This window comes from Salmo salar, chromosome 11 (genome assembly GCF_965601325.2).
Source record: "Salmo salar chromosome 11, fSalSal1, whole genome shotgun sequence".
NCBI lineage: Eukaryota > Metazoa > Chordata > Actinopteri > Salmoniformes > Salmonidae > Salmo > Salmo salar.
This window is the reverse complement of record NC_138301.1, coordinates 85686479-85698641: the sequence shown is the minus strand read 5'-3', so window position 1 is coordinate 85698641 and position 12163 is coordinate 85686479. Positions and strand designations below refer to the sequence as shown.

General features: G+C 42.4%; 1 protein-coding gene across 2 annotated transcripts in view; it reads right to left on the bottom strand.

The window, feature by feature from the left end:
* LOC106563084 (multiple C2 and transmembrane domain-containing protein 1) overlaps positions 1–9474 on the bottom strand; it is a 52366-nt gene extending 42892 nt beyond the window's left edge. Inside the window, exon 1 of one of the 2 annotated variants that reach the window (XM_014128308.3) lies at positions 8785–9474. In XM_014128308.3, coding sequence (XP_013983783.1) covers positions 8785–9303 — 519 coding nt within the window. In that variant the 5' untranslated portion in view covers positions 9304–9474. The remainder of the gene's footprint in view (positions 1–8784) is intronic. The other variant, XM_014128307.3, reaches the window with a different exon arrangement.
* Between the last annotated feature and the right edge of the window lie 2689 nt (positions 9475–12163).

Sequence of the window (12163 nt, the reverse complement as noted above, 5' to 3'; positions counted from 1 at the left end):
ACTGTGAGATGCCTAAGACAGCGTTACAGGGAGACAGGATGGACAGCTGATCGTCCTCGCAGTGGCAGACCACGTGTAACAACACCTGCACAGGATCAGTACATCTGAACATCACACCTGTGAGACAGGTACAGGATGGCAACAACAACTGCCCGAGTTACACCAGGAAGTGCAATCCCTCCATCAGTGCTCAGACTGTCCGCAATAGGCTGAGAGAGGCTGGACTGAGGGCTTGTAGGCCTGTTGTAAGGCAGGTCCTCACCAGACATCACCGGCAACAACGTCGCCTATGGGCACAAACCCACCGTTGCCGGTCCAGATAGGACTGGCAAAAAGTGCTCTTTGACGAGTCGCGGTTTTGTCTCACCAGGGGTGATGGTTGGATTTGCGTTCATCGTCAAATGAATGAGCGTTACACCGAGGCCTGTACTCTGGAGTGGGATTGATTTGGAGGTGCAGGGTCCGTCATGGTCTGGGGCGGTGTGTCACAGCATCATCGGAGTGAGTTTGTCATTGCAGGCAATCTCAATGCTGTGCGTTACAGGGAAGAAATCCTCCTCCCTCATGTGGTACCCTTCCTACAGGCTCATCATGACATGACCATTCAGCATGACAATGCCACCAGCCATACTGCTCATTCTGTGCGTGATTTCCTGCAAGACAGGAATGTCAGAGTTCTGCCATTGCCAGCGAAGAGCCCGGATTTTAATCCCATTGAGCACATCTGGTACCTGTTGGATCGGAGGGTGAGGGCTAGGGCCATTCCCCCCAGAAATGTCCGGGAACTTGCAGGTGCCTTGGTGGAAGAGTGGGGTAACATCTCACAGCAAGAACTGGCAAATCTGGTGCAACCCATGAGGAGGAGATGCACTGCAGTACTTAATGCAGCTGGTGGCCACACCAGATACTGACTGTTACTTTTGATTTTGACCCCCTCTTTGTTCAGGGACACATTATTCCACTTCTGTTAGTCACATGTCTGTGGAACTTGTTCAGTTTATGTCTCAGTTGTTGAATCTTGTTGTGTTCATACAAATATTGACACATGTTAAGTTTGCTGAAAATAAACGTGGTTGACAGTGAGAGGACGTTTCTTTTTTTGCTGAGTATATGTACAAACATATGTGTGGAGCACGGGTCAGCTGCTTGTTCACCTGCACCCGCCTGCAATTGCTAATAACCCATCCTCAACTATCAGCTTTTATGATGCTGATAAAGATAGCACCTCTACAGACAGTAACTGCGCATTCCCTTTCTCTCAAGATGCTGAAAGAAATAAATCATATTTATCCACTCCTGTTCCCAAATAAAAATGTAGCCTACATTTGGTGTGTCATTTTACTGCAAGAAATGCTTCATTCTGAAAGGAGTAAATATTAAGGCTATGTGAGAGGTTATAGACCTACAGTCAATGTCCAGATGTCAGTTTCCATTTAACCCATCTAACCATCAGGCTACAGTTCCCTTGACGTGCCATAGGCCTATTTGAAGTTCCCGTCATGTGACTGTTGAATTTGTATAGCGCCTCACAATCATCACAAATAACATAGCCGGCACTGCTATCATCCTCTTTTCCCACTTTCTCTTTATTCAACCCACCTGCCACCCACCAACCCTTCATTCACACAATATTTAATGACCCTAAACCCACCCGCTCCGCGGCTATAACCGTAGGGACTGCGGGTTATGAGTCAACCCACGCATCACTAGGGGACACACACACACACACACACACATATACACACGTACAAACACACACACACACACACGCATTTATAATTTATTGGCATGCAGGGCAGAGACTGCAGGAAGTGTGCGGAGAGAATTCTCTTCAACAACAGAAAGTCCCTCTCTAAAACAGAAAACAGGCTCTCGGTAGATGTGCCCCTTAGCCATAGATCTAGAATCAGCTTTCCCTATCTAAATCCTAATCTTAACCATCAGGGTGTAAAAAGCAATCTTGACCTTAGATCAGTGTCTTGAGTCATGTTCCTCCTACTGCAAGGAAACAGTTTGGAACACAAACACATAGTCTCTGTCCCAAATGGCACCCTATTCCCTACATAGTGCACTACTTTTGACCAGAGCCCTATTGGACGGCCAAAGGCTCCCTGTTGTAACGTGATGACACCTGCTGAATACCACCCATATTTCCCTATTTTTCCTTTTCCAAGTATTGTGAAAGGTTGGCCCTGGTGCAGGCTCAGACAGGTAATCTGCTGGAAAATGTCCCTACGGTACAGGAATATTTAACGCTCTCTGTCGTCCTCACTCTGAAACACACACACCTCTCTTACTCACTCCTTTTCTCCATAAATACTCCCGCTCTCTCTATTACTCGTTCTGTCTCTCTCTACATGATCTCTCTCTCTCCATAATCCCTCTCTCCTTCCCTCCCTCCCTCTCTTCAGTACGATGCAAAACTTGTCTAGAATAGAATAAAAATGTAGGATTATATGTCTAGATCAGGAATTCCGACACCCTGTAGTGTGCGGATGTAATGGATATGGCTCAGTCTGCAAAAACACATTTGGTCAAATTAGACTCTCTTTGTCCCTCGCTCATATTAAACTTTCTCTCTCTCTCCTAACTCTCTCTCTCCCTTTCTCACTCTGTTCCTCTATCCATAAGCTCTCTCCTTCTCCTGCTGCTCTCTGTCTCTCCCTTCGATCGCAATACTTTCTGGCAAACAGACGTGCATTTCTGTAATGGATACTAAAACACAATCATACTTGGGAAATCAAGCTGGTTGTTCTGCACAAGGCAAAGGAAATGGAAAATAGCCAATGGGCACAAACTGGTTGAATCAACGTTGTTTCAAGGTAATTTGTCAATGTTTTGTGATGTGAAATCTATGTGGAAAACACATTGGATTTGAAAAAAAGTTATCAACGTAAACTGTTGTTTTGAGGGTGAAATTCCAACCACAGGATTATGTCATCATAGTTACCAAAGACAAACCTTGTATAAATATGTTGAATTTGCACATATAACAATGTCAGATCTTCAATGTTATAGCCAATATCTGAAAAAAAATAAAAATAGGATGTGCAGCACCTCCTACTGGAGAATTGATCTATCTACAGCTACCCTTTCAGCTCCAGGGTTTTATTTACCAAGCCCTGCTTAGCGATGATATTTGTCACTGACTACCAATGTGCTATCGTGAGAATGATTGTTGAGAGATCTCCACTTAAAAACTAAACAGATTCACTGTTGCTATCCAAGTTATTCCACTCATATATCATCAATGATGCTATTAAGGCCTATATAGCATTTGCAAATCAACAGCTATTGTTTCAATTCAACCCAGGAATCAACAAAATAAGACAACACATAGGCCTAGGGCTTCAAGTGCTGGAGGATTTCAAAATGTACTGATACTGAATTGTGTTTGGTAGTCAACGCAACCAAATATCAACATTTTAAGGAGATGCATCATCTGCTTGAATAGTTCTATCTGTGCTACTGACTTAGTCTGGCTTTAATTCCAGTTTGTCTACAAATTAATCATTTATATGTTAAGTCTCTGTCTCAACCTACAATCTAAGTTCTTAAGAATAGGACGTTATTTAACGTGCATTTAATGTTTGATTTGATTTAGTCCTATTCTCTAAATTCGATTTTTGGTTGAGATGGAGACGTGATTACAACATATCAATTACTAATTTGTAGACAAACTGAATACTGTAATTACAACCTGACTAAGTCGGTGGATCAGATGGAACCATCCAAGCAGAAAATAAATATCCTTTAAATGTTGATATGTGTTTGAGTTGACAACCGAACACAATTCAATATTACTTTAGAAATACAATAAATAGCTTATTAACTTCTCAACAAGGTAACAAATTATATTTTGGGCTCACGTTTCTAACTACAGCAGTGGTGACTGTTTCAACCACATTTGCGATCGAATGGTCGATCTCCAAGGCATTCCTAGTCGATCACCAAACATTTCAGTAAAAAACCCAACGATACATTTTTTTTTACATTTTAAATTATTTTCGCGCTGTTGGCAGTAGGTGCACTTCAGCAGCCCTAGCGCCGTGAAGGCAAAGTGTTTCCATTTTGAACCATTTAATGTGTTTGAAGGGAAAACTCCGCCTATCCGGCAGGCCCAGAGAGCAAATCCCAAATCCCGCAAACATCCAATCACCTGCCACATTTTATCACCAAATTAAAACACACATTTAAAAAGTGTGTCCTGTATTTCAGTTAAACTTCCCATGAATTTGATAAGAATTGACATTCCAACCTGTCTCTTTTACTGTCACGTTGCGCTTATGAAAATATATATAAGCTATCATAAGGATGTGGTAGTACAGGGTTTCCCAAACTATGGGTCACGAACCCATGTGAAAGTGGGGTCATGAGAGAAAATGTACACTTGGTTCATAGAACGATAGCCGCTAGATGCAGTTGTAATAAACAGAGCGGTTTCTGTTTTCTTCCTACAAATGTGGCTCTACCTTTTGAATGGTTTAGGCTCCAAAATAGTATGAACCCATCACTGAAAGGTAAGACTCAAGAACACGTACGTACAGTTGAAGTCGGAAGTTTACATGCACTTAGGTTGGAGTCATTAAAACTTGTTTTTCAACCACTCCACAAATTTCTTGTTAACAAAGTTTTGGCAAGTCGGTTAGGACATTTACTTCGTGCATGACACAAGTAATTTTCCAACAATTGTTTACAGACAGATTATTTCACTTATAATTCACTGTATCACAATTCCAGTGAGTCAGAAGTACACTACGTACACTAAGTTGACTATGCCTTTAAACAGCATAGAAAATTCCCAAAAATGAAGTCATGGCTTTAGAAGCTTCTGATAGGCTAATTGACATCATTTAAGTCAATTGGAGGTGTACCTGTGGATGTATTTCAAGGCCTACCTTCAAACTCAGTGCCTCTTTGCTTGACATCATGGGAAAATCAAAATAAATCAGCCAAGACCTCAGAAACAAATTGTGGACCTCCACAAGTCTGGTTCATCCTTGGGAGCAACTTCCAAACGCCTGAAGGTACCACGTTCATCTGTACAAACAATAGTACGCATACATAAACACCATGGGACCATGCAGCCGTCATACCGCTCAGGAAGGAGACGCATTCTGTCTCCTAGAGATGAACGTACTTTTGTGCGAAAAGTGCAAATCAATCCCAGAACAACAGCAAAGAACCTTGTGAAGATGCTGGAGGAAACAGCTACAAAAGTATCTCTATCCACAGTAAAACGAGTCCTATATTGACATAATCTGAAAGACCGCTCAGCAAGGAAGAAGCCACTGCTCCAAAACCGCCATAAAAAAGCCAGACTACAGTTTGCAACTGCACATGGGGACAAAGATCGTACTTTTTGGAGAAATGTCCTCTGGTCTGATGAAACAAAAATAGAACTGTTTGGCCATAATGACCATCGTTATGTTTGGAGGAAAAAGGGGGAGGCTTGCAAGCCGAAGAACACCATCCCAACCGTGAAGCACGGGGGTGGCAGCATCATGTTGTGCGGGTGCTAGGCTGCAGGAGGGACTGGTGCACTTCACAAAATAAATGGCATCATGAGGTAGGAAAATTATGTGGATGTATTGAAGCAACATCTCAAGACATCAGTCAGGAAGTTAAAGCTTGGTCGCAAATGGGTCTTCCAAATGGACAATGACCACAAGCATACTTCCAAAGTTGTGGCAAAATGGCTTAAAGACAACAAAGTCAAGGTATTGGAGTGGCCATCACAAAGCCCTGACCTCAATCCTATAGAATATTTGTGGGCAGAACTGAAAAAGCGTGTGCGAGCAAGGAGGCCTACAAACCTGACTCAGTTACACCAGCTCTGTCAGGAGGAATGAGCCGAAATTCACCCAACTTATTGTGGGAAGCTTGTGGAAGGCTACCCAAAACATTTGACCCAAGTTAAACAATTTAAAGGCAATGCTACCAAATACTAACTGAGGGTATGTAAACTTCTGTCCCTCTGGGAATGTGATGAAAGAAATAAAAGCTGAAATAAATCATTCTCTCTACTATTATTCTGACATTTCACATTCTTAAAATAAAGTGGTGATCCTAACTGACCTAAGACAGGGACTTTGTACTAGGATTAAATGTCTGAGTTTAGATGTATTTGGCTAAGGTGTATGTCAACTTCTGACTTCAACTGTATGTACTGTTTCACTCTACTATGCCCACAAGCCAGGGTTGACAACGGGTGGACAAGACCAGGCACTAAATCAGACTGGGGGAAAAGATCATCATCAATGATGGATCTTTTCTACACAGAAGTATCATACAAAATGATTGCCTCATGATCTTCTGAACTTCCCCATACCTTTCTGATGCATATCAGTCACTACAAACCATTCTGTCTTCAGGTTGCAAAAAACGTTTGATATCAAAAATGGGTCGCTGGCCAAAAAACGTTTGGGAACGCCTGTGATGTTAAACAGTCGTTGTAGAGATCTGATATTCTGCACAGCGAATGATACTATTAAGACACAGAAGAGCCTTGTCTAGAATAACAGCCTGAGCAGCAAAATAGAAAGTAAATGTGATTTATGCTAGGCCTATTCCACTATCTAAATATGCCATGCGGTTGTGTTATTAATGGCCATATAACATTTTTAGAGCTGCGTGGGGCTACTGTGGTGATCATGTAACCTAATGAATCGCACACCTTCCAGTATTTGGGAGCACGGTCTGTAGGTCTTATATTAGGCATTTAAACTGTTGTATTTGCTAATTCCACTCTGCATGTAGGCTTGTTATAGCCATTTGCGTTGCACAACCCCATCACGCAGAGGCTGTATCCATATCAATAAATGAGACAAAACAAAATATTGATTAAGTCTTGGCTATAACCTGTCCTGAGCGAAATAGCCAAGGGGTCCCAAATGGTCAAAACTATCTATCGCCTATTCTTATTGCCAGATCTGTTGTCCCTATCAGCCACTGCTTGTGCTTCTTCAACTATTTTGTTTAAAATGTATTTAGAGGCTTTATTTAGAGGCCTGTGAGCTAGGGTATCTTTTTAAGTGGAGGCGTATAGTAAAAAGTGTTGCGATGGAGGGAATAGCCTATATGGAGACTACCTAATGTCAGATTTAGCCTACGTTTAACATCTACCTCGTTCGTTTCAAAGTGAACATGTTCTTTATTTTAAAATCATATTAACCCTGCCTACAAAATATGCTTTGGCAAGATTTTGAGTGATGAAATACATATCTAAATATTCTATAGTAATCAAATATTTTGAGTGGCAAAGAGCGTTCATAGATACTTAATAGATTCACCAAACATATAGTATTATTCTATGTTTCATTATTCCTGGTATATACTACTGGTTTTGATTGCAGACAGAGCCCAGAGAATGGGATGGTGCAATATTGAATTAGTCATATTTTGATAAGGTGCATGCATGGGGATGTCCACGTCACCCAGAGATATGTCCATGCTGTAGAGGTACACCTATTGGACTGAAACTTCACTGTTGTAGGCATAATACAGCTAGTGGTATCTAGACTTGCGCTGGCGAAGAAATCCATTACATTAGCTACCTAAATGTTAAGTAAACTCAACTGAGTATTAGAGAATGGAGACTTTTAACTTGAAAATGCGCAGGATACCTCTTTCCGGTTTCCCTGACTTCCGTTTTTTTATACTGTGTTATGCTTGTTCGCGTAGCACTCCGCACAGGCTGTTTGGTGTAGGTTGTTTTTGTTGGTAAGAGGAAACTACCAAAACTCTGAAAGGTATTATTGTACGTCAGAATTGCAACACAAGATTAGTTCAAGCCTAAAATGTTAGTCCATAATCGTAACATGGTGTTTGTATGTTCACAGATGAAATTTCACGTTTACATTTCATGTTTCACGCATGGCTGTTCTTACGATCCTAACGATAAGCACGTTCAACCTTTTTGGCAGCTATCTGGCTCCATACTCTTAGATCATGCATTTCTACTACTCCCTTCCCCACACAACAAACACACACACATTCTCCTTTTCAGAAACACTGTGGTATTACACTTTCTTATCTCAGACCCATTTGGGCACCAATTTGTTGTCTCTCAGAGGAAAAGAGATCTTTAACTAACTATATATACACACTTCTATTATCACCTCCCTTCCCAAAACCCAGGGATTGTGTTTTTCTTATTTTATGAAATATCATCTGTCTTGACATTGTGTAAAGACACACAACTGTAACCTGTAGTCAGTCAACAGGTCTGATGAGGCTGCAGGTATAGTCTACAGCTGCTGTCTTAGCTGGAAAACACACATCATGCATGCACGCTCACGCACGCACACACACAAAACTAAAAGGTGAACCATATGACCATCCAGTCAACCTGTCCTGCAGGTATTGTTATGCAATGAAGGTATACTTACCCAAATGAACTGTTAAACAAATGAAACTGTTCATATTTGTTTGGCGAGCATCCCAAGGTACTGTTGTCTTTGGTTGTTAGCTAAAGGTAACTTCCTTTGATGATGCGGGTGCTGTTTGACACCAGCATAGTAGTTTATTTTAGCAGCTTCAATGGAAATGATGGTTAGCCCAGAACCCTAAATAAAGGCTACAAAAGATTATCCAGGGGAGTGTTAGAGCTATAATATATTGTAACGGGGTGGTACAGTACACATCGGAATAGCCTGTAGCTCTAATATTGCTACTATAGCCCACATTATATCTATAGGCTCCATGTACATGCTGCAAAGAAATTACTCATGTAGGGCTAATAGAGATAGGCTATAGAGGTCTCTTTGTTTCATTGATCCTTACCTGCAGGTCATCTTTATCCAGTTGTGCCTCCTTCTCTCCTACATCGCTGTCACTACCACTCGCTGAAGGGTCCGCAACCAGCCTCTCCAGGCACGAGGACCCCAGCGAAGAGCTCTTGTGGTGGGACTGCACCAGCTGTACTAGCGTGGGCTTCGTGATTCCCGAGCCGACAACGACTCTCTGTGTGTCGGGCTGCATCGTCTCTTCGCTCGCCTGTCTGGAGCTGTGGCTGGTGCTCGGGTCCACTTTGCCGCAGAGGGGCGACTCCTGCATGTCCAAACCCACCGGTTCGGAGAATAAGTCGGGCTGTGAGGAGGAGATCACCCGATCCAAAACAGGGTGCTTTTTCTTCTTCCGAAACATCCACAATGATCCCTTCTCCTTTTTCTCATCTGGGTTTCTGGCGCTGAGTTTGGGGCTAAGGATGGGTTTGGCTCTCGCTTGAAATTGTTTCCACATTGTGTTTTGGTGGGACGAGGTCGAGGAGGCTTCATCGTCGTTCTCTTCACTTTTCTCCATTCTCTCCTGCTCTTTCTCTCTCTGTGTGGTGCGCTGCTGCTTTCGAAACGATAAGTGTCACAGCTTGATGGACTGACAAGGCGCACTGGAGACCAGCAGCTATTGCGCATTACGCAGTTTCCCCTCTGAAGACACCGCAATGTTGCTTCGATGCTCTCTGTAGGGTAGACCAATGGAGTGCGTGACAGTAGCCTAATTGCTTTACGCGGAAGTACGCTGATTTGCGGTGAATGGTAGGCTACTCTGCAAAGGGGGTGTTTGCATTTTGCCCAGATGTTTCAAAACAAGCCTATTCAACAGCCCGCAGGGTGTCAAAAGATTCCTGTCTGTACATAAGGTAGACTACAAACTAATAGGCCTATGCATAATAAATGATCAAATTAATATTACATAATGTGAGTAGCCTACCATCAAACTAGAAAAGCTTTTATTTTACACCAAGCTGGTTAGACCTATTTAACCCAGGGGTGTAGGCATGGGTGGGGCTGGTTGGGCCCAGGCCCACCCACAAAAAATAAAATGCTCTTTAATTGTCAGTGTTTCAAATGGGACATTATTTGTCGTTTTACCTACATATGCAAAACCCCTCAGATATAAATCATAGCAAGCAGTGCACTGGGTTAGTCAGTTTTGACTAAATATAACAGAACAGATGACATGGAATGACATTCACTCTCACTGGATGGTTTGCCAAAAAGAACTAACTGAAAGCCACACCCCCAATAATCCATGAATATGACTGCATTGAGGCATATGTCACTGTGCTTCTGTGGCTATATGCACCATGCCTCTGCCTATTTCATTTATTCATTTAGCAAATAAGAGAGTTCATAGTCCAGTGCCTTTATCACAGTCAACACACCTATATTTGAGCTTTAATTCACTTTAAAAATGCAGCATTTTCTCTCAGATATCACGTTTCAGGTAAGACCAAAATGCAGACTGCGTTGAAGTAACAATGTTTATCACAGCAACAGGGGCAGGCAAACAACAGGTCAAGACAGGCAGAGGTCGATCATCCAGAGTAGTGGGGCAAGGGTACAGGATGGCAGGCAGGCTCAGGGTCAGGTCAGGCAGAGGTCGGTAATCCAGAGTAGGGGCAAAGGGTCAAAAGGGTTAAAGACAAGGGTCAAAACCAGGAGGGCGAGAAAACGAGAGACTGGGGAAAAGCAGAAGCTGAGACAAAACATTGGTTAACTTGACGAACAAGACGAACTGGCAACAGACAAACAGAGAACACATGTATAAGTACCCAGGGGATAATGGGGAAGATGAGCGACACCTGGAGGGGGATGGAGGCAAGCACAAGGACTGGTGAATCATATCAGGGCATGACAGTAGAATAGCATGCGATAAGCTATAAAACTGCACATTTATCTCTCTGCCCATGGCAAAATATGTAGAATTGCAGGAAATTTGCTTTAAAACAGTAACATTTTCTCTCAGCATCATGGCAAAAATTGTAAAAATAGCATGAGATTAGCTATAAAATTGCAAATTTTTCTCTTTGCCCCCGGTAAAATCTGTAAAATATCTGGAAGTTAGTCGCTTTCCCCCTCCCAAGTTTCTGCAGGCCCACCCACCAACGAATTCTTGGCTATGCCACTGATTTATCCGACCATTGCCCCTGACCACCTTTTACAGATAGGCCTTATCTGAAGTCCGTCCATATAATGTACACTGAGTGTACAAAACATTAGGAACACCTGCTCTTTCATGACATAGACTGGACCAGGTGAATCCAGATGAAAGCTATGATCCCTTAATGATATCACTTTTTAAATCCACTGCAATCAGTGTAGATGAGACAGGGAATCGTTTTTAGCCTTGAGACAATTAAGACATGTATTGTGTATGTGCGCCATTCAGAGTATGAATGGGCAAGACAACATTTTTAAGTGCCTTTGAACAGCGTATGGTAGTAGGTGCCAGGCGCACTGGTTTGAGTGTGTCAACAACTATTGCACTGTTTTTTACGTTAAACAGTTTCCCGTGTGTATCAAAAATGGTCCACCACCAAAAGGACTTCCAGCCAACTTTACACTGTGGGACGCATTGGAGTCAATATGGGCCAACATCCCTGTGGAACGCTTTCGACACCTTGTGAGGCTGTTCTGAGGGCAAAAGGGGGTGCTGTATATCAGGCTATATAATTATATCTAATGTATTTTAAATGTGACAGATTACAGAAATGGGGAGGAGTGGCCATACCATATGTCAAATTGAATTTCATAGCATCCACTTTAAATATTTCTGTTCCCAATAAATGTTTGCTCCTGGTTGCAAAATGCTAATCCTCATTTAATTAAAATCAAATCAGATCAAATTTATTTATATAGCCCTTCTTACATTTACATTTACATTTACATTTAAGTCATTTAGCAGACGCTCTTATCCAGAGCGACTTACATCAGCTGATACCTCAAAGTGCTGTACAGAAACCCAGCCTAAAACCCCAAACAGTAAGCAATGCAGGTGTAGAAGCACGGTGGCTAGGAAAAACTCCCTAGAAAGGTCAAAACCTAGGAAGAAACCTAGAGAGGAACCAGGCTATGAGGGGTGGCCAGTTCTCTTCTGGCTGTGCCGGGTGGAGATTATAACAGAACATGGCCAAGATGTTCAAATGTTCATAAATGACCAGCATGGTCAAATAATAATAATCACAGTAGTTGTCGAGGGTGTAACAAATCAGCACCTCAAGAGTAAATGTCAGTTGGCTTTTCATAGCCGATCATTGAGAGTATCTCTACCGCTCCTGCTGTCTCTAGAGAGTTGAAAACAGCAGGTCTGGGACACGTAGCACGTCTGGTGAACAGGTCAGGGTTCCATAGCCGCAGGCAGAACAGTTGAAACTGGAGCA